This window comes from Crocodylus porosus, unplaced genomic scaffold (genome assembly GCF_001723895.1).
Source record: "Crocodylus porosus isolate Cpor-Errol unplaced genomic scaffold, CroPor_comp1, whole genome shotgun sequence".
In the NCBI taxonomy this organism is placed as follows: domain Eukaryota; kingdom Metazoa; phylum Chordata; order Crocodylia; family Crocodylidae; genus Crocodylus; species Crocodylus porosus.
The window spans coordinates 7,779,609-7,806,492 of NW_017728939.1; the positions used below are offsets into that span (position 1 = coordinate 7,779,609).

The window sequence follows — 26,884 nt, forward strand, 5'->3', positions numbered from 1 at the left end:
CTACCCATCACCCACAAACCCCTGCAGCACCCCAGAACCTGCACCCACTACCCAGTACCCACAAGCCCCTGCAGCACCCCAGAACCTGCACCCACTACCCAGTACCCACAAGGCCCTGTGACCTTGCTCCCCGTGGCCCCTGCCTACCCGCCACATCTAGGTGTCCCGTACCCAGAAGCCCTTGAGGCCCGTGCCCAAACCAGTGCCTCCGACTTTGCCACTGCTCAGCCCATGACCGACCCGTGGTCACGGGGACAGGTCCCCGGCGCAGCCGCGCGTGCGGCCCCGGGGCAGGGGGCTGGGGACAGGCGCCTGCGAAGCGAGTCCCAGGGGCCTGGCGGGCAGCTCCGGGCCCCGGCAGGCTGGAGGATGCTGCTCCCTGGAGTCCCGCGCGGGGGGTGGGGGCTGGGGAGCGAGCGCGCGGCGGAGACTAACATGGCGCTGCTGGCGGTGGTGGAGGTCATGGCCGTGCTGGACACCACGCCACACTTGGTGCATTTCAGCAGCAGGCTGCCGCAGGGGGGCTGCTTCGAGCTGCGCCCGCCCCCGGCGAGGCCCCCACACCGGAGACACGGGAGCAGAGAGGGGAGGGGAGGCAGGCGGCAGGGGCGCGAGACAGACGGGAGGCACAGGGGACAGATGGACGCACACACAAAGCCCATGAGAGAGACAGAGAGAAAGGGAGAGATGGGTTAGTTGCTGCGGGCTGTTAATGGCTAGCTTGGGGCGGGGGGCAAAAGCCGAGCAAGGCAGCTAGGGCTGGGGGGGGCGGGGTCTGCGGCTCAGCCCCCGCGACATGAGGGGCTCTGCTGTGGGACTCCCTTTCCCTGGCATGACAGGACTGTCCCCAGGGAGGTCGTGGGCAAGGCGAGAAGGCTCACAGGCTGGTCACTGTCCCCCCCCAAGTAATGGGGTCCGGGTGCTGGGTAGGGAGCCCCCGGGCATTTCTGGGTCACCATGAATGTGGTGCTCGATGCCAGCAGCAGCTCAGCTGGGTGCCAGCCCTGTTCTGCCCTTTTCGGGGTGCAGCTGAGCTGGCAGGGCTGGGATGGAGCGCTAGGGCAGCAAGCAAGGGGTCCCTGTGGGTGGACGTGGCATGGATCTCATAAGCTAGGGGTGTCCCTCTGCCGGGTGCAGCCATGGGGCAAAGGTCACCCCAGGGAGGGGATCTGAAGCACTGAGGTCTGGGGGTTTGTCTGGAGTAAAGGGGACCTGGATGAGCCAGCAGCCTCCCTGCTGTGTTTCCAGCTGCTCACAAGTGAAGTGAAGTCTGCCCAGGCCTCAGCCCGCTCCCCATCTTGCATTTGGGCTGAGAGCTGAGCCTGCTGGAGAGGGCATGGGGCAGGGCCCTGTTTGTGTGGGTAAACTTGCCCGCCAGCTGACACGTGGGTACAGGGCCTGAGAGAAGCAGACACTTACCCGGCTCGCTGCTTTTTGGACTTATCTGAAATGCCGTCCCGGGACATGAGCTTGTTGAACACGATGATCCCGATGAGCATGTTCACCTAGGCACAGACAGGGCCTGGGGTCAGGGAAATAGCTGGTGCCCCCCGACCTGCAGCACCCCCCTCCCATGCTAGCCAGTACTCTGCATGCCAGCCCCGTGCTCTGGGCAGGGCACGTGGCACCTTAGCCTGCCCCAGGTAGGCAGGGCTCAGTCGTGGGTGCTGGGCTGGGCTGGGCGAGTCCTGGGGGAGCCACAGGGGGGGACAGGTGAGAACAGGGAGGGCAAAGGGTGGGACGAGGCTGGTTTGCTGCCATGGGGCAAGCGCGCTGCACCTACCAGCACGATGACAGCAGCCGGGCCAACAAAGGCGTAGAGCAAGCCACCTTCCAGGGACAGCCAGCAGCTGCGGAGGAGCATGGCACTGTCAGGGGACCCCAGCGCAGCCTTGCTCATGCCCCCCCACCCCCAGACCCTCTGCCCAGCCACGTCCCCACGTACTAGCTCGCTGTTCCATAGCCTTTGGTGCGCGTGAAGCCGACAGAGACTGCAACCACCAGGGCCGGCAAACCTGAGGGGAGAGGAGACGAGGGGCAGGACCCTCAGAGGGGGCTCAGTGATGCCTGGGAGCCATGCCCTCTTGGGAGGAGATGGAGCTAGGGGTAACAACCCAGCAGGTCATACACTGGCTTCCCCTGGCACACACAATGCCAGGGTACACACAAGACCTCCATTATAGGGCCCAGGTGAGCAAACCTTTCACGTGCAGACCAGGACACCTGGTCTCTACTCTCAGCTCTGGAAAGAGATTAGGGCACAGTGGTGACAGCAAGAGGACTGGGTACCAGGACATCTGGGCTCTATTCCCAGCTGTGCCACTGGTTTCCTGTGAGACCATTGACATGTCCCTATCCTGCATTGTGCCTCAGTTTTCCCCTCTATAAAATGGGGTGCTTCCCCCTAGCTGTCCTGAGTGTGACGTGACTGAACCCCCCTGCTTTGCCCGCTTAATCCTGCCCCTCACTCCCCGAGGGCCCTGCGCTCCTGGCAGCTGGTGAGCGATGGGCACTTACCCCATCCGAGGCACAGGAAGCGCTTGCGGACCAGGCGGGTGCGGATCCGGCCGATCACCGCCAGGTAGGACTGCCAGGCCTCGGTCAGCACCCAGCAGAAGGACGAGAGGAAGAAGAAATGCAGGAAGGCGGCTGTCATGGTGCACACACCCTGTGCAAGATGGGTCATGGTCAATGTGGGGCCTGCACATGGAGACCGGGGAGCCCACCACCGCCGGTGAGCTGGCACCTTTCACACCCAGGCATGGGCAGCAATGGGGTGGGCTCTGCCCCGGTGCACATCAGATTCCCATTCCCTCCCCATTACAGGTGCTTGGAGCTGCCTGAGTCTGCTGGGAGCCTGAACCAGCTGCTCCAGGCTGGGGCCATGGCATGTGGATGGACCCAGTGTGGGGCCCCCTCCTCTCCCTGTAGTGTTTATAGGGGAAGCACTGGGGCTGGGGGGGGGGTTGGCTCAGCTCTGTGCTGTCACCATAAAGTTTGCCCTGCTTGACCAGGCATACCCTGGCCTCAAGGGAGCTGCACGCTCCTTCCTAGCCGTGGCCTTTGTGAGCACCACGGGTCCACGTGGGAGGTTTTTCTCAGGCCCCCATGGCTATGACGATGCCTGAGCCCCCATGCTCAGGAGGGAAAACTGGGGCACACGCCAATAAAGTGACTCACTCAAGGCAATGGCAGAACCAGAAGCACAACCCCGAGGGCCTCAGCCCTGCAAAACAGCCCTCCCTTAACAGCAAAGGCTGCCCAGCCGCTAATGGGTTAAACCTCTTGCCCCTGGCCTTGGTCTCTGCCTCAGCCACTGGCGCAAGGAAATTAATCCTGAGATGGAGTTAATCCAAAGCCAATCCGCCCCGGGAGCCCGAGAGGGGAGATAACGCTATCGCTGAGCCCAGACCGCGCAGCAGGCCCCTATCTCGCTGCAGTCATCAGTGCTCAGCTGCCTCGGCTCTCGGCCACTGCACCGCACAGCACAGCCAGCGTGGGGACAGGCAGTGTACACGTGCACTGGGCCTCACCCGCATCCAGGCACAACCCATCCATGTGCATGGACAGCAATGTCCTAGGCACGGCGCGCATCAGCGTTAGCTCATACAGGATGCCCTCAGAGGGCTTGATGCCCTGGCCAGGGCTTGATCCCAGCTCCGGATGCTACCAGTGCCATGCATCAGAAGCTCAGTGCAGGAAGCCACCACCTCTAAGAGCCCAGCATGGAGGTGGCAGCCTGGGCATCCAGGGCTGCCTGCCATTAGGAGATGGGGATGCCTATGCTGGTCCTGAACCCCAGCCCACAGGCAGCCCCCCAGGCTCACCTGATGCACTCCCAGACACCTGCAGGCAAGCCCCACTCCCAGCAAGAAGCACCCTGAAGCAATCCTTCATTAAAAGAGGAAGCTGCCATACTGCCCACGGCTAGCTTTGATCTGCTCCCCCTGGCAGAGCCTCAGCCAGGGCAGAAGAGCGTGGTGAATGCTAAGCTTCCCTCTCCCTTTGGGGTGTATGGGGGAACCAGGAGGCATGGATGGTTAATGCAATAAGGTGCCCGTGGGCTTCCCTGCCCACAAGGAGAAGAGAAAGGAGGGAAGGCCCTGGGTTAGGAGAGGGCTGCCAGGACTGCCCCGTTCTCCAGAGAGGTGCTGAGGGGAATCCAGAGGTGGGGAAGGGGCAAGACAGTCCACTGCTCTGCTGGCCACACTGCCTCTCTCCCTGGCTCCTCCCTGCCACTGGATTTGGGCTGCCGTGGAGAAGAGAGGTGCCACAGCCCCATGCAGACACCACAGAGACATCCAGCCGGGGTCATTCAGGGCTGGTGGCAGCTCCCTTGGGGGTGCCTGGAGCAGGAGAGCGATCTGGAGGCCTAAAGCCCTCCCCAGCCCTGTCAAAACTGGAGCCAGTCAGACGGCGCCGAAGTGCGGCTGCCTCTGGGGTGCTGCATGGTCAGGACTACATCAGCTCCCAGCAACACGGCAGAGTGCTTTAGGAGGAGGGTCTGTCCACACCGCCCAGCCAGCCTGCTCCTTCCCCAGCTTTCCAGCTTAGCCCCACGGCTAAACCCTCTGCTCTGGCTGGGCTCAGCTTAGATGCAGCACAGACGCCGGTTCTCCTCAACCCAGTGTAACCACCAGGGAAGCGTCTCAGCACAAAGAGCCCCAATGCCCCCAGATGTGCAGAGGCCTCAGCCGCCACAATGCTCCCACCAAGGGAAGGCAAACCCAGGTGCGCAGGTGAACCCCGCAGGCCAGATCTGCTCCTATAAGCGGGTCCCACTTGTGTCTGCTCTACTCCCAAATCTCTGGCTGTAGGGCAGGTGCCCACTGGAGACGACCAGCTCTCTGCCTAGTGCCCTGGCAAGGCCCTGGCAGCTGGAAGAGGAGCAGAGGCCCTGGTAGGGCTCTTACCTTACTGAGCATCTGGGACTGGCCCACCAGGATTAGCACATTCGAGGCCAGGATGGAGACGCAGAAATTCAGCAGGATGATGGAGCGCTCTGACTTGATGAACCTGGCAGGGTGGAGGGCAGAGAGAGACAGGTTTAAAGTCCTTGTGCCTGGAGCTTGGCTTGTTTTCTCCCTAGCCTGGGGGCCAAGAGCCCTCATGATTCAAGGGACCAACAGCCTCAGCAGGCTGGTAGCCCGTCCCCAACAGTAGGTGATAGGGGACCCCGAAGAGGGCATGGGTGAGCCAGCAGGTGAGAGGCTGCTTCCTCAGCCTGGCCTGGGGAGGGGGGTTTCTGCTTGTGACTTGGATTAAGGCTTCTGGCCCCCCTAGGCAGGATGTTTGGGGCACAGGGACCACTCTGCCCTAAGGCAGGGATGCAGCCGTTTCAGAGTCGGAGCTCTTCCACCTTCGTTAGCCACGAGGAGCATGGCAAGCAGGCCTCTGCGCCAGGCGGGCGATGCGCCTCTGCCCTGCCCTCAATCCGGGGTCGCAGGCTGTCTTCCATCAGACCCGTCTGCATGCGCTTACCCCTGCATGCCTGGGTCATGGCTGTGGGGATGTGTCTGCAGGACACACTGTGGGTGACAGAACCCACTAGGATGGAGCTTTGCAAAGCTGCCCGAAGGATTTAGGCACATAGCTCCCATTGCCATCACTTGCTGGTACAGCTCCTGGTGCAACCAGGCTCTGAGCCCTGCCAGGGCTCCCAGGCACTACTGTAGCATGGATCAAGCATTGCCTGAATCTCTCTGGGGGAAAGGGAAGTGGACATCTGCCCCAATCTCTCCACACCCCCAGCCCCGGGGACCTCATAGCTGGCACAGCCTCAGGCATGTGGCATGGACAAAAGGCCTGGCTCTGTGTCACACGTGCCGGTGTAAATTCAGAGTAGCCTTGATGAACTTGCCAGGCTGATGTGAGTGGAGCCAGCATCAGGCCCGGTGGTGCCCTCCTGTCCACACCACGTGCCTGGGGCCACGCCAGTCGGGTGCTGCTGTGCCCACAGCCACCTTTAATGCGATAAGACCTTTATCCCCTTCCTGGAACAGCTCCGCCTAATCACACCGCGGCTAAGCCTCCCCTGCCCCCTTCCTGCCCACCAGCTGTTTTCTCCCCCCTGCCAGTGCCTGGCACGTATTTTGTCCTCTTCTGCTGTCTGGATCTCCCTGCTGCCTCTCCCGGCTGCCTGTTTCGGGGCTGGCTCCATTTCTGCTTGGGGTCCAGAGGGTGAGGGCACCCCCCTGTTTGCAGGGCATTGGTGCTGCAGCCCACAACTGCCCACACCCTCCTTTGTATGGCCACTCCGATCCCCCCTCGGCTGGCACAGGCCCCAAAGCACCCTCCAGGGGCAGTGACCTCTGCCAAGGCTTAGCCACCAGGTCCAAAGCCGGCACTTCCTAACACCCCCCGAGAGCCAGGCACCCACGCAAGCAGGCAGCCTGATCTCATGCTCGGGGGGTGGCACCGGGGCCTGGCACTTTGGGGTTCATCACAGCAGGCCTCTTGCAGCTGCAAATCTTGGCTCAAGCTCCGAGATGGCCACGGCCCAGCTGCTACTAGCCTGGCTGGCTTCTCCTGGGCTCAGCACGGGGGAGTTATCCCTGTGCAACTGGGGTGGGTATGAGGGAGCACGGGGTCCCCAGTGGGGTCAACCTACCTCCAGAAGGCAGCGTAGATCACCAGCAGGGTCAGCAAGGCCATGCAAGAGACGGCGCAGCCTATCATGAGTGGCACGGAGGGGATGCCCGAGGGGTCCATGGCCTGATGGGGAGAGAGAGAGATGCTCTGGAGATGTCTGGAGAGGATCCCAGAAAGGAAGAGCTGAGGGATGGAGGCTGCCGTTGCAAGGCACGCACAGCTGGCCTGAAGAGGCGTAGGGCAGAGAGAAGCTGGGGGCTGCCCCGGGTGATACCGCCAGGCCCCGGCCACCCAAGGCCATAAAGCCAGACACCGCTGGGGAGGCCCTGGGGAAGGCAAGGGGGGCAGAGCCCACCACCCCTCAGCACCAGGCCTGGTGCCCCCTCCCAGGGCCCATCGCTCTCCCGGGCTCCGCGACGGCCCCTGGCTGCCGAGGTGCGTTCCCGGGGGCGCCTCTCCATCTCCCTGCCAACCAGAGACGCTCCCAGAATATCAATCGCCAGACCCGGCTGCCGGGATCTGGGTTACGCTCTGGCGTGGGGCATGGAGGGGGCAGGGCAGCCCTGTCTGTCTGTCCCTGCGTCCGTCTGCGAGCGTGCCGGAGGGACGGGAGCAGAGCAGAGGAGACAGCAGGACACCCGGGCACATGCCAAGATGGCTCCTCTTGCTCTGCCCGCCCCCCCGCAAAATGCACATATATTAATGCCCGGAAGGCCTGTTAATTGAGCCTTATAAATCCCAGGCAGGCGTCCTGTGCTGCAGAGCACATCTCTCCATTATATACTGCAGCGCGAGGGGGGCGGGGGTGACTCAGGCGGAGGAGCAAGGAGAGAGGAGTCCGGGGGAGGCAGGTGTGGGCTGGCTCCCCAGTTGCTGCTCCCCCCAGTGCATGGTCTCCAATGGGGTCTGCGCACTGGGGGGGACTGTACTTTGCACGATGGGAACAGGGGTTATGCCCCCACTTCACCATCTGCCACCGAGGCATCGGGGTTTCCCCCACGCCTGACGCCCTCCTGGGCTCGGGGATACCAACACGCAGCCTCCCCTGGCCTTACAGCTGCCAGGAGGGGAACAAGCCAAGACCCTTCACCCTGCACCCCACGGCCCTGGCCACGGGGGCAGCCGCAGGTGATCCCCGCCGGGGGCTGTGCCCCTCGGCAGGGGCAGCGGGAAGGGGGCGGTGGGTGAGGGGATGCTGCTCTCCTGTTCAGCTTCTCCTCGGGCTCCTGGCAACCAGACGCCAGCGATGTGGGGGGAAGCGGGTGGGCGTGCGCAGAGGGGGAGGCGGAGGGAGTGGGAAGAGCTGAGCAGAGCCAGGCAGCGAGGGCTGGGCGAGGAGCGGGGGGTGGGGCTGGAGCAGCTGGGCTGGGGGCATGGTACAGGGAAGGGGAAGGAAAGCAGGGACCGGAGGGCAGATCCCCCCCCCGAAGCCTCGGCCCCATCTTCACACCCAGCACCGGGACCGATGCCCTAGCCAGACCGCTGGGGAAGGCCGCCTGCATTTGTGCCTGCGTGTGCATGTGTAGAGCTTGCGTGCAGCTCAGACATACTCTCCCAGCACCACGGGGCTGCTCTGTGTGTGCATGTGTGTGTGCATGTGTGTGTGCACGTGCACGCATGTGGAGATTACTGGTACCCAAGCCCACAGACCAGTGCCTTGCTGGGTCCCTTTCCCCCATGCCCACCTGGCACCACAGAAACATCCCCCATGTGACTTCAGACCACTCCCTCCCCTGCCTTACTGGGGCAGACCTGCCCCCCACCCACCTGTCCTGCAAGCCACCAGTGGTCCCCCCCATTATCCCCCAGCCCGCAGTCCCATCCCTCCCCTCTCCATCTCTCGCCTGCCTCGGGCTGCAGGAGAGCAGAGGCCGAGAGCCACAAGCGAGCGAGCAGGGGGCACGGAGCTGCTGGCACTCACCGGGTCCTTGGGCAGCTGGGCGAGCACGGCGTAGGTGGACAGCTGGCTGCACTGGCATTTGGTGTGAGCCGGGAGGGTCTCGAGCGTTTGGCAGCTCTCCGTGTCCCAGTTCCCAGCGCCAGGATCCCTGATGAATGGAAGGGGAAGGCGAGAGAGAGCGCAATGATCAAACATACACACACACACAACCCACAGCCCCTCGGCTCCGGTGCCGGCTTAACCCTTTGCTGGCGCCGCCCGCCTGCCGGGAGGGGAGCTCTGCCTTCGGCTCTGGCCCTTGCTGGGGAGGCTGATCCAGTTGCTGGGGTAAAATCCAGCCTGGGCTTCCCCCAGCCTGGGCTGCGGGGGCTTCCGGCTCTGCGGTCTCCTCCCTGATCTCCCAGGGGGGCTAAGTGCCGGGTTTCGTTTGAAGGCTCAGGTTGCCAGCCGGGGTTAGGGGGTGCTGAGTTCCAGCTAGGAGGGGAGGGGAGCCCTGCACCCCTGCCAGGCCCTGCTCTGCCCAGCTCAGGGCAGTACAGGGCAAGTGTGAGCATCAGGGGCCTGAAGGCACTAAGGAAAGCAGGGGAAGAAGCAGGTGCCCTGGGGTGCCTGGGCTCCCCTGCAACCAGCCGACTGCGCTCCCAGCATCGAGCCATCCCCTTCCAGCAGGCACTTCTGACCTCTCCAGCTAGTGCCCTCCTCGCCCCGTGGAGGCACTAGGGGCAGCTGCCCAGCCATCACCCCCTCCACCCCTGCTGCAGCCTGAGCTGTGCCTGCTGCCCATGTGGCTGGCACCACACGCTGTGGAGCAGGGAGAGAAGGAGCATCCCAGGCTGCACCCCCAGTACAGGTACAGGGGTGGTGAGGGCTGTCCCATGCTGAGCCCCCAGCTGCAGGTGGCGAAGGAAGGCCCTCCCCCGGGCAATGGGGAGAATCAGCTTCCCTCGTGTCTGGGTCTCCGAGTTGACCTGGACACCTAATGCCCACCTGCCAGCCTTTCTGGGCAGCATCAGTGCTACCATGCACAAGGGCTGAGGGTGGTTTCCAAATGCACCGTCTTCCCCACATGCTCAGCCATCACCCAGCGGCCTCCAGAGACCTGGCACCCACACAGACACGCACTGCCAGAGCGTATTCCTCCCAGCGCGAGCGGGACGGCTGCTGTGTCTCACGCCACACAGCCAAGCCATAAAATCAACTTTAAAAATCCTGGACGCCAAAGGGGCCCTGCAGGGAAGGGCACACCAGGCCCTGCATCTGAGGGGCAAAGCCAGTGGGGAGCTGAGCTGAGCTGTGAGCCAGGAGACCCTCTGAGCTATGCCCAGGGCTGAATCCTCTACGTGGGTCATCCCAGTAGGTGCAACCCAGCTCCTGGCCTGGCCGTCATAACCTTCCCTGACCGACAGCCCATGCCCATGGCTGGAAAGTGCCAGGCACTGCAGAGTCCGGATGGATTCAGCACCACCAGGTCCAGCAAGGGGCCGAAGCTACCCCAGGGCTGCCAGGTACGCTAGTGCCAGGAGCTGTCACAGCAAAGGCTGGGGCAGGACTCTCCCCCCAACCAGCTGGGCAGCACTGCCTGTTTCAGACCCAAGGGCTGGATGCTTCTGGGCAGGGTAGGGCAGTGGCAGTGATGGCTGGCAGTGGGTGCCACGCACCCTCCCTTGGTCCCCAGGCAGCCTCTGTGCTTGAAGCCCCACCGCCTAAGGCTCAACAACACACTCCTTGCCCAGCAACGTCCCAGCCCTTCCCTGCCACAGCACCCCCATCGCCAAGGCCACGTGGGGCAGACGAGGCAGGGCCGTTCAGACTTCGGCAGCACTGTGAGGGGGCCCTAACGCCCTGGGTCCTTGCAGGGTAGGGGCTGTGGCAGTGGGGCGGGCATCACAGACCTGCCAAGCCACCTCTCTCGACTGTCCCCGGTCCCTGCCCAGCAGAGCTGCATTGGGACCAGCCTGCTGTGGGTGAGCCCCCAGCCCCCTCTATGGAGACAAGGGGGGGCCCAGCCACCGTGGGTGGTGGGTGACTGGGGAGGAGCATCAGCCACGGGTGCCGCAGCATGCCAAGGCCGACAGCGGTACATCCCCTGGTTGCTCTGGCAACCTGGAGGAAGGCAGCAGGGAAGGGAGGCCACGCTGGGAGCAAACACTGAGGCCTCCAGGCTGGCAGACGGGTGCAACAGGGGCAACCCCATCCCCACCCCCCATGGCCTAGCCCTGGTCATAGTCACCCCCTCCCCAAGGACGCCGCTCGCCCACGCCGTGGCCTTTTGTCCTATGTCGCCCTGTCCCTGCCCAGTGCCGCGCTAATGAATTGTGTCTGGCAGGATGGAGGCATCAATCTCCGGCTGCAAGCGGAGACCAATCAATCCCTGTATTAGCCAAATTAACCCGCGGCTGCAGAGGGGGTCGACTGCAGCACAGGCTGCTGTTGCGGAAATAGGGCCACATCCCTCCTTGCGGGAGAACGAGGGAGGTCTGCCTCTCAGCACCCAGGAGCAGCCCATGCTGCACAGCAACAGATCTCTCTACCCCGCCCTCCTCCCTCCCTGTGCCCCCCAACACATGCTGTGCCCACCCCCAAGTCCCTAATGAGACACTGGAGCAGCACCCTGGCACCCTAAAAGTGTGCTCTTCCCATATGCCCCCCCAATCCACCCACCTCTCAGCATGGGGTGCAGCACCCAGGATGGCCGTGCCCAGAAAGGGTGGGACAGAGGGGAGGCTGGGTGGCAGCCCCGTCCGTGTCCATACCCATCGCACATCAATAGCCAGCCCTGCTGCCATTGCCAGGAGGGGAGGCACCTGGGTCACGGCCCCAGCCTACGCCTGTATCCCTTGCTCTGTGGCAGGAGGATAGTTCCCAGCACCGGGTCAGACACCACCCCCCCCCCCGAGCACCCAGACTCCAGCCTGGAGCAGGCTACGATGCAGTTACCTGCCCTGCAAAGGTGCCGGAGCCCAGGCTCCAGCAACAGGCCCGGGCACCAGCACCTGCCAGGGTTCGGGACCAGATGGCCAGCACCGTGGGGAAGCGAGGGGCTGGCAGACTGTGAGGGTGCCCCCAACAAAGCCCGGGGGGGCTGGAGCACAGCCCGCCTAAGGGGCCGAGAAACAGCTTGCTCCACTGTGGTCCAGTGGGCACAGGTCTGTGAAGGCTGGTGGGCTCCAAGGGGCAGGGGACCTGGGGTACACTGTACCTCATTTCAGTTCACCCCATGCTGCCCTTCCCTGCAGAGCTACCCCCAGCCTCTCTTCCTAAATGCCCCCCTCCTCTCTTGCCCTGGGGCAATGGCAGGCCACGAGCTGTACTCACGTTTTGGAGTAGTCCCAGGTGACGCACTGCGGGTGCGAGGTGCCCTGCAGGCAGGGAGAGCTGGTGAGCAGAGAGCAGAGGCCCCAGGGCAGGGCTGTCCCACCCCCCCACCCCATGGGGAGGTCCCGGCTGTAGCCCTGCTTTTGGGGTCTACGTGCTCCGGCTGGGGGAGGCAATGGGGACACAATCTGTGACCTGAGCATGGCCTGTAGCTACTACCGTGTTGGGGACACCCCTGCCCTGGGGGGGGTACAGGGAGGCTGGGGCATCTACTGCCACACTGGGGACCCCTGGCACTGAAGCCTCCCTTGCACCAAGCCAAGCAGGAGCCACTCATACCATGCCCCGAGCTCCAAGCAATCTCCTGGGCACTGCCAAGGGGCTGGCAAGGAGGGCTGCAGCTCAGAAGCAGCGGGCATCAGTCGAGCTGTGCAGGCTGAGGGGAAAGGGGGCTATGGGGGTGATCAGGAGGCACTGGAGGAGGACCTCGGTGTAGGAAGGGGCTGTGGATTGGGATGGAGGTGGCACAGGCGTGAGGGGCGAGGGTAGCACTCAGGGGCTAGGGAAGCCCTCCAGCCCCTGCCAGGGTGAGGATGCCAGCATCCCCCACCTGCTCCTGGCACAGCACTTACATTGATCACATAGGACAGCTCCACCATGACATGGGGCTCCGTGGGCTTGGGCGGCGGGCGCACCGTCACTGTGAGCACTTTGGATGTTACGGCCAGGGGGGACCTGCAGAGAGGAGGGTGCTGGCTGGGACACGGCACAGGCGGCAGAGGGGCCATTTGGACATCCACAGCACCAGTGTCCTGCCCCTGTGCCTGCGACTCTGGTACAGGCCTGGCTGCTGCTCTCATGCAACACGGGATCACAAGTGTCCTGGCTCTGCGTGTAAGCCCAGCTCTGGTACAGACACTGGTGTGCACGCAGGCAAATATGCTCAGCTTGGCTAGTGCTGGGCTATTGGGTGTATGTGTACACGCAGAAGAACACACACCTCTTGGCCCAAGATCATGTCTGCCCTTTGCCTGGATGTGTGTGTTGGGGGTGGCCAGTGCCCTAGTGGCCCTGTCCCCAAGCACATGCCTTGCCTGCGTGGCGCATGCGTGTGCGAATGCCTGTAAGTGCAGACGGTTTCTCAGCCCCCGTGTTCCCAACAGGATTTACCTCCCACACCTGGCTCTGCTTCTCCATCCTGCTCTTCCTCTCCAGTTGTCAGATCCTTCCCAGCAGAGGGGAGGGCAGGGGGACCCATGGGCTGCTCATCCCCAAGCAGATGGTGCCCACTTTCCTCCTGGCACCCCACTCTGCCCCCATGCTATCCTGTACTCATCCTGAGGCTCTCTGACCCACACTTGAGCCCTCATCCAGAGCCAGCTGGTGCCATGCACCTGGGCGCAGGGCCCGGCAGCATCAGTAGGCACAGGGCAGGGGCTGGCTCCCAAGGGCACAGGTCCCTCCACGAACAGCTCGGGACTCCTGAACGGGCTGATCGGGGCAAGTCCTGCCCCCCTCGCTGGGGTCTCCAACCCACAAGGCCTGGACATGGCACCCCCAACCCTGGCTCCAGCCACGCACCCACCTGGGAGGAGGCAAGATGAGCCCCAGCGTGCGGTACAGGATGGCCCCCACCACGAAGTGCGACGACTCGTCCATCTCTGCACAGAGAGGACACGACTGTAAGGGACCACTGTGAATGGAGCCAGTGCCCATGGCTGGGGTCCAGCCCCCTACCCCTCACCCCCAGCCCAGCTGCTGGGGGAGAGGGCAGGGACAGATGAACACATGGATAGCGGGTCCTCCTGGGAAGAGCTGCCAGCCTGCGCCTGCTGCTCCCCACACCCCAGGAGCCAGGGAAGGCAGAGAGGCCCCGTCCTCACCTGCCCCAGCCCATCTCTGTATGAGCTCCCCAGGGGCTTGCACACGCACATACCTGCTTCCACATGCATGCACAAACACCCTTGCACACACACATGTGAATAATGGGAGCATGCACACTGATGTTCGTACCCATGAGCCAGCAGCTGCCCACCCACCCTCGAAGGTGCCCATCAAAATCCTCACTGACCGGAGGAAGAGAGACTCAGCATGTCCTTGCGGATGAAGATCTTGTCCTCAGAGGTGCGGGCCCAGTCCTTCATGCCCCGGCGCCCCTTCATGGGGAAGTTGATGTCACTGGACACAGCCGACACGGGCTCCCTCTGGATGCTGATCACTGCCAGGGGCAGAGCAGGGGCACGCGGTCACTTCCCAGCACCTGGGCACACTGGCACTGAGCAGTGCCCAGCCCCTCCGTCTCCCATGGCTCCAGTTGGCACGGTTAACCCTTCAAGTGTGACCCACCTGCCCCATCCTTCATCCCCAGGCCTCTCCTGTCTGCCCAGACACACCCCGGGGGTGTGCAACACGCTGGCCCAGCCCACTCACCCAGGTTGTCGGTGACGATGAGGGAGCTCTGGAAGGCCTTGAGCGCACCCCCCACCAGGTGGATGAAGTCCTCCACCACCTTCATCAGGTGCACAGAGCCGGGGGAGACCTGTGGATGCAGCGAGAACGGGGCAGCTGTAGCTGGGTCTTCCCGGCCGAGGGCATGGGGTGGGATCCTGAGGTTGGCCCCCGCCGTCCCTGGGCATGAGCAAGGGGGATCTTCCTACTCGAGCATTGGCCCTGACCTCTCTGTCCGGGCTTGGGAAGCCTCTGACCCCACAGCCCCTCTGAGTGTGTCCAGGAAGTGCCAGGCTCTGGGCACCTGCATGCAGGGCTCTGAGCAGGGGATGCCCGCTTCCATGGTGCCACGGCAGGGACAGCCAACCTGCCGTCCCTGCCCAGCCCGCCTGGTCAGAGACCCTTACCCCCGGCTTCCCCTCCACCCTCCCGCTTCCAGCAGACCTACAGGGAGGAGGGCAAGGCTTCCACCCAACCCTCCACACTTCCCCAGGGCCACAGACCCCTGCCCGGTGCTCCGAGCTAAGCTGTCACCCCAGGTCCCCTCCAGACAAGGGTCCCAGCCTCCCCATCCTCCTGCCAGCCTGTGTGCCTCCTCCCTGCCCTGCGGGAGCCCTGGCACCCCTGGCAGGCAGCTCACCTGCTGTGCGTCCTCCCACTTGTCCCTGTTCTCCGCGTCCACCATGTAGCTGACCACCTGGAAGAAGCGCTGTGGGGAGGGCAGAGCAGGGCAGGGGTGAGGGGCAGCTGGCAGAGGAGGTAGGGGCTGACCCAGCCCCATCCCAGAGCCCCGAGACTCAACTGTGCGAACAAGTGAATGCACAGGGATGCACACATGCACGCCACCATGCCCAACACAGGCAGCCACACATGCACACTCAGGTTGCCCCCCTACATGCATACACACACACTACCAGGCACACACGTGCACATACACACATGCATAAAGCGCATATGCTGCCACGCCAGGCCCTCCTGCATGTCCATACACATACTGCCACAAACATACCCAAAGCACAAACACTGCCTTGCCAGACCCTGACACAAACACACACCCACATTCCCACACAGTCGTGCCAGGCCCTCTGCACATGCACACACACAGACTTTGCCTTGCTAGACCCTCACACACACACATTCCCAAATATCCACACCAGGCCCCCTGCACATGCGCACGCACACACACACACAGCCATGCCAGACCCTCATACACACACACACTCCCACCCAGCCACATCAGGCCCCGCTGTACACACATATACACACTAGCACACCAGACCTACCCACTCCCCAACCCAGCCAGACCAGATACACATGTATGCTGCCCTGCTACACCTACGCATGGACCGGCACGCACACACACACACACACCACTCAGGGCATGTCAACCTTGTGTCCCTCAGTGCCAATACAGCGGTTGCACTGGGCATGCAGCACGCCTGGAACCGGCAGCGAGGTCACAGCTCCAGGCACTCACGGGGTAGCACCAAAGCAGCCCCCACCCTCCAGCAAGACACATGGCAATCAGGGCAGGAGAGCCCCACAATTGCAACCTCTCCAAAGAGGCCACCCTCGTCTTTCCAGGGTGCCAGCAGCCTCCATCCCCATGCGGTACCTGCACGTCCTCAGAGGAGGGGGTGTAGGTAGCCCTCTTGAAGGTGTCGGTGACGTTGCGCAGGATCTCCACCGAGAAGAGCAGGTCCCCACTGTAGTAGGTCTTGTGAGCCATGAGCTCCAGAAGGCTGCGCACCACCTGGGACATGCCCTCGCCCGCTAGGACCCGCTGCCCCTTCGCCAGGTGCTCCCGGAGCTGCGGAGACAGGGGTGGGGAGGTTGCAAAATGCAGCTCCCCTAGAATCGCGTGTCGTGGGAAAGCAGGGCTGCAAGGGGCCTGTGGAGGTCACATCCAGGCCAATGCTCTGCCCGAGGACAGGACAGTCCCCATCCAAGCCACCCCAGAGGCTCTGAGCTCTTCTAAAACTACACGATCAACCCTGAGGCACACCTACAAGGCACCAGACACCCAAAACACTGAGCTTGCCCTGGGTGAAGCACGGGGCCGAGGGCTGGCAGTGTCCTGCCACCGCAAGGCGTGTTAAAACGCACATTTGAGTTGGTCTAATAAAAGATATCGGATTTACCCAAAAAACCTTGCCTGCCTATGTCCTTAGACCAACACAGCTACAACCTACACCCCCTGGAGAGATCCCGGGAAGATGGCCAGGCCTCCTGCTACAGAGGACACCAACCCTCCCCCAGTCTGTACCAATCTGGCTATGGGGTCAAATCCCTTCCAAACATGGGGTCCGTGTGACCCCGAGCAGAGGAAGAAGACCCTTTAGCTAGGAAACTCTGGGTTCGAGTCCCAGCAGAGGCACTGGCACAACCCAGTCAAAATTCACACACACACAATTCATTGGCAGGAGATGAAAAAACCCTGTAGCAACAAGGGAAAATATTCCCTTCTGACCCCACAGGGCACCCAGCAAAGCCCGGACGCTGGGACACACCACCCACCCTCCTCTCCGCTTTGCAATCTGGGGACGGCCAGCAGAGCTCAACACCTCATCCCCTCGAACTGGGCACCGGACATCCCTTCCTGCCACCCCCCCTTCCATAATCTGATCCCAGCCGCTCTAATCTTCTTTCCTAGATAAGCTGGTTGCAGCTGAGCACAGTCCTCTCCAATATCCACCTGCTCCGGGCTGCAGAGCTCCTCTCATTATCTCTTTGTGATCCAAGGGGGGGGGTGTGCTCCTGTCAACTTGCCACCCCCGCCTCTCTTGCCCAGAGCCCTACCCGCCAGATCCACCTTGATCCCATCATTAGCAGCCCAGCCCCAGACCCCCCTGCCAGCCACAGGGTGACAGCCAGGCACAGGTCCTGTAAAGAGGGCACCCAGCCGGGCAATATAGTCATTAGCCTCTGCCCTTTGCCTAAAGAGCTAAGGATGAGGCGGGCATCTCCTGCTGCGAATGGGGTGCTAATGACAGGGGCTGATTAACATGCCAGCCGAGCCAGGAGGGGGTGGAGGGAGGAGTGGTGGCTAGTGGGTGCCTGCTCCAGAAGCGATGGGATGCGGATTAGGACCAGGAGCAGGCTAGCGTGGACGGGGAGGCCAGAGTAGGGAGGGCAGGGAGCCAGGATGGTTGGGTCCTCCTCCACTTTTGCCACCGACCTCCTGACCTGGGAGTGAGGTGATGCCCCACTCCCTGCCTCAGTTTCCCCATAGGGCAAACTGCAGGGGGTGGAACTGAGCCTGGGGTTCAGGCAGCTCCTTCATCCTCTGTGCTGGATGCAGGACAGATGGAGAGGACAGTGCTGGTGATCCCAACCCTAGCCCTAGCCCTGTCCTGGCCTGAGAGAGGGCTCCGGGTCCAGTGACATGGGGGGAGTTTTACGGGTTACCAGCATTGCTGCAAGCCACAGCCCAGGCCCCCAGCCCGCACCCTCCTGCCCTGCAAACCCAGGAGCCCCCAGGCTGGGCTGGACTCGATGATCTCCCGAGGTCCCTTCCAGCCCTAATGTCTATGAAATAAATCTATGAAACACAGCTTAGAAACCCAAAGGAATGGCTATTCCCCGCCCCCACCACGGATGCTCCCCAGCAGCCACATCTCTGCTTGCAGCAAGCATGTGGTGAGCCAGCCCCCATCACAGCCAGTCTGGGGCCAGAAACCAGCCACAGGGCATAGCAGATTTCCCCTGGGGTCTTGACCAGCACCCACTCTGCCCCCCACTGCCACGGCTTGCCCTGGCCACCAACCAGCTCGAGCACACACGAGGGAGCAGGGGGGCACCAGCCCGAGCGTGCACCTACTGAGAGATGCAAGTATCGGTAGTCATGGGAGATGCACCGGGCGAAGCTGGGTATGCCCCAGTATGCCACACCATGGGCGTTCAGCAGGCACCGGCGGCTGGCAGACCCTGCAGGAGAGAAGGGGAAGCAGCATGGAGCAGCTGGCCCGGGCAGCTCCGGCGCCTGCCCATACTCTGACAGCCCCGTGCCCCAGCCCACAAGCCATGAGTGCTCGGTACCCCCTCAGCAGCCGGACCCCTTAGCCACATGCCAGAGCCCCTGTCCCACCCCACCTCCAGCTGGGGCACCTATGCCCACTCACCCGTGGCATTGGGTGGGCATTTGTTGTAGATGACCTCTCCAGCAGCCGTCTTCTTCCAGGTCATCAGCATCACGTACTCGTCCTTGCACATCTCATGGTAGGCTACGGGAGGATGCAAACAGACAGGGGGCTGGGGAGGGGGTCCTGTCCTCGGCCCCATGCCCCAGGGCGGGCACACAGGGAGATGGCAGCTCTGCACAGGTAGGGACAGGGGCATAGCCAGGGCTTGGCAAGGGGCGGGCTTGGTGCCCCGAGAGAATGATCAGCCAGACAGACGGACGCAGGGGGCAGAGTCCGGGTTCAAGAGACCCTTGGGCAAGGCAGGGACCTCGCTCCTCCCTGCCCAGCCCCCTACCTGGGCACTTCTTCTCGTTGCACGTCTTGACCTCCTCCCCGGAGCCCTCGCACGGGTAGCCCTGCACGCCTGTGCCCTGGCACATCCGAAAGCGCCGCTGCCAGCCTGTGTCACACGTCTTGGAGCACAAGCTCCAGTGGTTCCACGGGCCCCACTTGCTGTCACCTGCCAGGGAGCAAGAGACGGGGGTCAGAGCTCGGCTGCAGCCGGAGGGGATGGGAGTGCACCGGAGAAACAGGCAAGGCACGGACTGGGAGCAGATTTGGGTCGCGCTGCCCAAAGACAACATGACTCTAATACTCCACAGGTTATTAAACCCATTAATCAATCCCCACATGCAGCCCCCACCGTGGTCCAAGATTGCCCTTAGCAAATCACAGCCCCCCCAAACACACAAACTAACCTTGCCTGGCACCCAGGGACCTGGATTCCTGCCTCTGGGGCCCAATTTGGGCAGCATGTGGACACAGTCAGGGCCTGCCCCGTCCAGGGACACCCAAGTGTGCCAGCCACTTGAGGGGAAGAGGCATTGGGACAGAGGAGCCCTGATCTCCCAGCCCTGTATACCCTCCCTCCATTCATCTGCTCCATCCATTCACCCCCCCCCCACACACACACACACTTGCTTTCAGTGCCCCCAGCCTTCACATCGTTGCCTCCCAACATTGCACATGGAGGGGAAACGGAGGCGCAGGGCAGGAAGGGTAGTGATTTACACCAGGACACATGGCGGCTCCAGAGCAGAGCCCAAGGGCAGGACCCAGGTGTCCGGACTTCTCCCTGCAGGCGTGGCCAGCTCTGCTCAGACGGCTGGTGTGGGCACAGCTCTCTCCTTATTGTGGCATCTCTGAGTTGCCCACGTGGCAGGGCAGCGTGCGGGGAGCACATGTGCCTCCTGCCCAGATCAGAAGCTCAGGATCTCAGGGGAGGGAGGGAGGGGCCTTGACACCCCCCTGGAACGATCCAGCCATCATCACACTACCCAGCCTCTGACATTTCCTGCCCGCTCCTGCCAGCGCGATGGCAGCCAAGTGACATTTAAAGGTCATCGGCCACGTGACTCCACTGCCATCACTTGGCATTTGGCTGCCCCATGATGGTGGGGGGTGCAGAGCCCAGCTGCCAGGGGGGCAGAGCTGGCCTGGGGCAGGGCGGGGAGAGGGGGCTCTATGTGGCGCTATGCTGTGCCTGCTCTGGTCTCAGCTCTGTGGGTACGTAGGGAAAGCCGGGGCCTGGCTGCCACTGCGCCCCTGCGCGTGCTTCCCCTTCAGCATGTGCAAACCTGTCCCCGTGCCCGCACACACCAGCTGCTCTGCGTGGCTGGCAGTGCTCACACATATACACTTATCCATGCTGGGATGCGAGTGCCTGGCTGACAGCATGCTGTTCCCCCAGGGCTACTGCAAGTATTCACACACGTGTGCAAATGTGTGTTCACCTTGAGACTTGCACATTCCCCCCCACCCCCACGCCACCACACAAGTGTGACCTCCCGTGCTTGCAGGCTGAGTCCTTGTGCTTTGTCCTGCTCATTTCCCCATCCCACCACGAGCGCTCACACGCAAAGCCACATCGCTGGCGTGCAAGCTGCTCCATGCCCCGCGGTGCCGCATCTGGCTGGAAGCAGGGAGCGAGGCAGGGAGGGGGCTGCCATGCCATTGGCAACACAAGGCCATTGCAGCCATCAGAGCAAGAGTGAGTGTTTACAGCTTCCTGCAAGCCTCACAGCCCCGTGCTGACGGGGAAAGGGCGCGTGTCCGTGTTGATGTGAAAGCCCTGGAGACGGGGTCCGACCTTGGATCTTTGCTCTCTGTGAGCTTACCTGGGACACGAGTGGGCTGGGGTACGGAGGCAGCCTCCCATAACAGAGGGGCCCTGGCGCGCTGCCCGCAGTCCCCAGGATGCCGTACGTGCGAGGAGGCTGGGGCACCCGGAGAGCTCATCAGGGCATGCAAGTCCCGCTACAGCAGAGAGCAGGAGGGCCGTGTGCCCCCCAGCCTGCCAGCTCCTCTCTGGCTGTCTGATCCGGGCTGCCAGCTCCAGGCTGTCGGGGAAGGCAGCCGGGACCCATCTGTCCCTGTCACCTGCTGCCTGGCAGCGCCTGCATTCAGAGCCGGGTTTTACAGAGCACAGCTGTCACCCAGACAGATCGGGAGCCCCGGGCCTGATTGAACAGGGCTTGTGCCGTGTCTCTCCATGCAGCAGAGACTCCAGATGCCATCACGACAGCCATGGGGCAGGCCAACGCGCACAGTGGCTCGTGTGCCCAGCCAGGCTGCCTCTCTGCCCAGCAGGCAAAGCCAGAGGACAGGACCAGCCCTCTCACCTGGAGAAGGGGTCCACAGACGGGCTGGGCAAACTGTCCTCAACCAGACCCCCTGCTCACACCACACTATATGCATGGGGACCCCAACACGGCCCCCTGCTCACCCACAGGGAGCATGTGGGCACCCCAACGTGGCCACAGCAAGCACACACGGACACGGTGACGCTGCCCTGATGCTCACACCCACAGTGAGCGCACACAGACCTGACGCAGCCTCGGCGAGCACGTGGGAACCGGCCACCGCGAGTGCACGGGGTCATGGCTGCAGGGAGTGCACGGGGACACTCTGATGCCGCCCTGCTGCTCACACTCGCAGCAAGCGCCCAGGCACCCAACAGGGCCGCAGCAAGCACACGGGGACCTGGACATCACCACGGCCACTGCACAGGGACACTCTAGGGCACACTCGGTGACACAGGGGCAGCCTGTCATGGCCCTTGCTCACACCAGTGTGACGCCCCAGCACACCATCCCACAAACCAGCCCTTTTGTTCCCCCCCAGCATCCTCACACCAGCCTGGCCCCTAAGCATTGTCCCACTGCTCCCAGCTCTCTGCCCCATGCCCCCTTCCCCCCACCTCCACCTGGGCGCTTACTTGGACACGGGGGGTTGGCACACTCCCTGGCGTCAGCGTGGGCTCCCTTGCACTCGGCCCAGCCGTGGGCTGCGACGCTGCACCGGCGCGTGCGCTGCTGGGTCCCATTGGCGCAGGTCACCGAGCACCGGCTCCACGCGCCCCACTCCAGCCACTGGCCTTCCACTGTGGGGGAGCACAGAGAGGGGGCGGTTAGCGAGGGAGCCACAGGGATGGAGCTGCTGCCATCTCCCCAGTACATCCGGGGGCCTCCTGGCAACTCCCCCGGGGAACTATGCCTCTTGTCTGTGCCAAGGTAACAGCCTACTACTGCTGCCAGCTCAAGAAGCAGCTCAGCTGGGGCCAGGCTGCCCAGCTCGCAGCCCTGGGTCCAAGTGCTGCCCCTAGCCCTGGTCATGGGCACTGGGGGCCTAAGCGAGGGGGTGAGGTTGGCACTTTTTGCCCCCCAGTCTCCTGCTCCTCATACCACAGTGACCCCAGAGGCTCAGTGCTGCTGGCGAACAGGCTAAGGCTGCCCACAAAGCACTGACGGGCAGAGCCGCAGGGTGCTGGTACCTCCACCCAGGCCAGTGGCTCCGTGTCCGGGAGCACTGCAGGGCCTCAAGCCACAGAACTGCATTAAACCACAGCCCCACAGCCATCATGGCCCACCTGGCCCCATCCTGCCCTCCTGACTGGAGACACAGCTCTGGGGGGCACGGGGCTGACCCTGGGGTCTAAGGCTATAGGACAGGATAGAGGGTGCAGGGAAGCCCAGCATGGGGGTAGCCAGGGGGGAATATGGGTTAGGATGGAGGAGGGAGAAGAGCAGGCTGAGAGCTGGAAACCCCGGTTGGCAGCTTGCATGGCATGTCCAACATGTCCCCAGGCATGGGGACAGGCCCCTGGCAAAGGCAGGATGGCAATGCCACCCCTCACACCCGCATCGACTGGGACTCAGCCAGGGCAGGGGCACCAACTCAGCCCTGCAGAGGCACCAACCTTGGACCCACTGGGAAGGGGCTGGGGGAGCCACTGCCCACGGACAGGTGCCATAGAGGAAAATACAGCCCTTTAGTGAGCCACACTCCTGCCGCCAAGTTGATGAGAAGGGGCACAGGCCGGCGGAGCATAATTTTGCTGTCATTTGAGGTGTCCAGCCCAAACCCAACCCCTGCAATGCCCCCTCCTTCTGGGCAGACCAGCAAGGACCCCTGTCTGAAAGCCATTGCCACAGAAAGACAGATGGATGCACCCCTGCAAGACACGGCTCGAGAAGGGAAAGGGGGAGGAATGAAGCCAGGGACAGACTCACGACGGGCATGCCACAACCACCTGGAGCCCAGCACACCATGGGATGCCTCTGCTCCTCCAGAGCTGGCAGAAGGGCCCCAATCCTGGGCACTTGGCAGCTCTGAGGTCAGGAATACTCCCATGTGCCATTCCCTTCAGTCTTCAAGCCAAGGCCAAGGCGGGAGCAAAGAACAAGCCCTAACGGAGCAGCAAAGCTATAGGCAACCCCCTCCACCACATACACACACGCTCCCTCCGGCACATGCACTCGTGCACACTCCCACACTCCCCTCCAGCACACGTGTGCACCCACCTACATACACATTCTGTCCAGCACACACTCACGTACACACATGCATGCTTCCTCCGGCATGTGTGCACACACCTACCCACACATTCCCTCCAGCACGCACACTGGTGTGCACACACGCCGTCTGGTCACAGACTATCTGGCCCCATCGCCGGCCCAGGAAAGCAATCCCAGCAGCAGCGGTGCTCTCAGCATTGCAAGCCCTCCTGGGTGACATGGGAGCCTCACAAGCGCTGCCTTTACCGGGACAGAGCCTGGACCCCGTAGCCGAGTCCTGTCTCATGGGTGGGTAGATAGGCCGGGTGAACGCCTCAGCCTGCTCCCCTACCACAGCCGCTCCCAGAGATTTAGGAAGCTGACAGAGTTTGTCCCCTGCAGCTGCCACGGATGGGCCTTTCCCCCAGGAACATTTGGATTAAGCTGCCTGCTCCTGGGGCGATGAGTTTGATGGGTGACGGATGTGCCAGGTGAGGAATAGCTGCCATGTGCCACCTTTGAACCTGCTGCTCCCTAATCACTGTGTTGCATGTCCCCAGGCTCCCCTCCATGTCCGAGGTGAAGTGGGGCCAGCAGCTCAACCCAGCCCCTACCTGCTCTCCAGCCCCGAGTGCGAAACCTTCCCCAGCAGACCCCCTCCTACTCCAGCTCCTCTGGCCTTGGCACTGCCCTTATTGAGGCAGCTACCCCCCCAAGTCAGCTTCCAGACCACCCATACACCTGCATGGAGGGCCCCACGCCCGAGCCCTGTCTGCCCAGGGGACCCCACTCCAGCCCTGGGCTGGGATGCTCCAACAACCTCATCCTGAGCTATGGCCCTCTCCATATGCCCTCCCACCCTGGGGGTAAGGGGGCTGCAGGTCACTGGGACAGGTGCAATGCCCAGGACCCCCAGCCTGTGGGAAGCCCTGCCGTGAGGAAGGGGGGAGGCATTCCCTGAGCCTGGTCCTGCCTCCCCGGAGCCCCCCAGGCAGGGTGCAGGCAGGGGAGCGGCGAGGGGCACGCGGCAGAGGGTGAGATCCAAGTACTAACCGGGGCATTGGGCGATATTGCAGGGCTTAGTCTGCGCCGCGGGGCCCTCGCAGGCCTTCCCTCCATGCTGCGGGGCCACACAGCGCCGCGCTCTCGTCCGGACCCCTCGCCCGCAGGTCAGCGAGCACAGGCTCCAGGGGGACCACTCCTCCCACAGACCGTGAACTGCAATACAGCACACAGCAGTCACGGCGCATGCTGCCGAGCGCCCGCCACGGGGGGTCGGGGGGCTGGCAGGGGGGTGCCGTGCCCCCCCCCAGACACTGCCTGGCAGCCCTCTCAAGGCACATGGGGCCAGGGGAGAGCCACGCAGCATGGGAACTGCTGGCCTATGGCATCAGATCGGGGGGCTTGTGGGGCGTGGGTCTGCCCCAGGCACACATGCCTGCTGCAAAGGACTGCCCTGAAGTTGTGAAAAGAGCTGAGCCTCTGCTCCAAAGGGGCCAAAGCAGCAGTGACCTGAGGCCTCAATGCCCTGTGACCAGGCAGGGGTTCCTGCCCTCTGCTTACAGACGGGGAAACTGAGGCACAGATGGGGAAATAGTGTCATGGAGCAAGTCGGTGGCAAAGCTGCAGGGGATCCATGGGTCCTGACACCAATGCCCGTGCTCTGACTAACCCCCTTGTGACAGAGGCTTGTGGGTTTTGCTGCCTGGGTGCCCCAAATCCTACCCCAAGGCTCCCATGGGCAGATCTGAGGCTGGACCTTCTGCCCCGTCTGCCCGCTGACCTGGCCCGCAGAGCCAGGAGCGTCATCGGCCAGGCTCTGTATAACATAAAGCAGCTGCCCTGTGGGACCGCGGAGGGGCAGCGATAATGGGGGAAACCCATGGAGCAGACTGAGGGGGAAAGGTCTCTCCCATGCCCAGCAGACCTCATCTTTCCTTGGCACAGCATTCTCACATGCACCCACACACACACCTGTGCACACATGCACACAGCCTACTATCACACTCATGCCACCAGCCCTTTCCTGCAAAAGCCAGCCAGGCAGGTGGCCCTGATATGGACAGTCTGAATTAAATAGCTCCAGCCACCAGCATGGGAAAGAGCTGGCTGGCACAGAATATATGGGGAACATAAAATAAAGCTACGCCTTCATTGCTGCTAACAGATTCTGCACGGAGAGGCTTGAGATTCTCACGTGCACATTTAGCACATTCGCATCTTTTGCAGGTCACACCAGAAAGGCAGTGAAGTGGCGCCAGCAATGGCCAACAGGCATCTGGAGGACATCCTCCAGGCTGGGATTTTCCAAGAGAAACCAGCACTTTGCCTTGGCATCCCAAGGGACCAGGTGTGCCAGCTGACATGCTGGGTAGTGACCCAAGCGGCTGCAAAGCTTCCTCAGTGGCAGAGCTGAGCCCAGCTCCAGTTCAGTCCCACCGTGTGCCCCTGGCCCCAAAACTGCCCCAGCGCATCTCACACCATTTCCACCAACTTGAAACCAGAGCTGCCTCCAGGCAGACAGGGCCCGGAGCCGGGATCCCGCACCCGGACTTGTGCAGACGAGCCCGCCAGACCCAAGTGAAACCCCGCTGGGGTCGCTGGGACACGCACAAGCACGTGGGACCCTCTCCAGGCCCGATGGCAGGCACAGCCTCGTGGCAGCTGACCAGTGGCCTGGACGCTGTCTGCATGGGCTCTTTTTATACCAATCAAAACACTCTGGCGCCTGGGTGTTTTTTAGTGCTCTGTAGAGATCCGGTACAACATAAAATGCCCCTTAGAGAGGGGAACCTGTGCAGCCTTCACTGCCTCTGCCACTGGGGCTTTCCAACCAGGGTGAGAGGAGCCGCCGCTGCGTGGGACACCGCTGAAACCCGAGATGCTCCAAGCCTGGTGCTCAGAGACGGAGCTGCCAAACTGATGCCACAGCTCAGCACTGGCCACAAAACAGGACCATCCCGTCCCCAGATGGGTAAGGTGAGGGTGAGCATGGTGCCCATGGGAGCACTATCCAGGACGACTGCTCACACCAGGAAAGCCCCCGCCTCTGAATACAGCTAAAGACACAGGTTGAACAGTCTGGGCTGTGGACAGCAGCCTCCCCCACTGCCCCATACGCAGGCACCGACCCCCCCCAAACTGGAGTGTAGGGGGCTCAAATCCCCCCTAGGTGCAGAGGAAGCCGCCTGCCAGGCGGGCACGGTCCCTTCCCCAGCGCTGGAGGCCGATCTCAGCGTGCCCGCGTCCCCACCCTAAGGATCCAGGAGCCCAAAGGCGGATTGCAAAACGGGTTCTGCTTCACTCCAAGGGAAACTGAGTCACGGAGGGGGCGGTGACTCAGTTCAGGGGGGAGGGAAGCCAAGAACAGAACTGAGGAGTCCTGACTCGCAGCTGCATGGGCAATAATGGAAAATACGCCTTGACCTCCCCACCCTCCTCCCCAGGCTGGAACCACAAGCCCCGACACCCCGCAATTTATGCATACCAGTATCCACACCCCAGCCAGCCCAAAGAGGCGCTCCCACTGGGTCGCCCGCGCTCAGAGCTGCTGTGCCTCCCTCGCCCAACAGCACTCTCCCCTAGCGGGTACCATCACACAGTCACAGGCAGCACAGTTCCCATGCCCTCCAAGGGCCAGTGCCCTTGCTGGACCCTGCAAAGTCACTGACGGT

At 62.8% G+C, this 26,884-nt stretch overlaps 1 protein-coding gene across 7 annotated transcripts in view; it reads right to left on the reverse strand.

The window, feature by feature from the left end:
• The window catches only part of ADGRB2 (adhesion G protein-coupled receptor B2), a 53,585-nt gene that overhangs the window by 13,865 nt on the left and 12,836 nt on the right, over positions 1-26,884 (reverse strand). For 2 of the 7 annotated variants that reach the window (XM_019547793.1, XM_019547789.1), the window contains exons 3-21: positions 21,653-21,817; positions 18,731-18,895; positions 18,376-18,477; positions 18,075-18,181; positions 15,870-16,064; positions 14,895-14,963; positions 14,237-14,345; positions 13,878-14,024; positions 13,392-13,467; positions 12,439-12,541; positions 11,807-11,850; positions 8,513-8,639; positions 6,611-6,714; positions 4,914-5,016; positions 2,518-2,668; positions 1,946-2,015; positions 1,784-1,850; positions 1,420-1,505; positions 436-534 (exon numbers count right to left, since the gene is read on the reverse strand). In XM_019547793.1, coding sequence (XP_019403338.1) covers positions 436-534; positions 1,420-1,505; positions 1,784-1,850; positions 1,946-2,015; positions 2,518-2,668; positions 4,914-5,016; positions 6,611-6,714; positions 8,513-8,639; positions 11,807-11,850; positions 12,439-12,541; positions 13,392-13,467; positions 13,878-14,024; positions 14,237-14,345; positions 14,895-14,963; positions 15,870-16,064; positions 18,075-18,181; positions 18,376-18,477; positions 18,731-18,895; positions 21,653-21,817 — 2,089 coding nt within the window. Of the gene's footprint in view, positions 1-435; positions 535-1,419; positions 1,506-1,783; positions 1,851-1,945; positions 2,016-2,517; positions 2,669-4,913; positions 5,017-6,610; positions 6,715-8,512; positions 8,640-11,806; positions 11,851-12,438; positions 12,542-13,391; positions 13,468-13,877; positions 14,025-14,236; positions 14,346-14,894; positions 14,964-15,869; positions 16,065-18,074; positions 18,182-18,375; positions 18,478-18,730; positions 18,896-21,652; positions 21,818-24,263; positions 24,429-26,884 lie in introns of all 7 variants that reach the window. The other 5 variants (XM_019547792.1, XM_019547790.1, XM_019547794.1 and 2 more) reach the window with 3 other exon arrangements.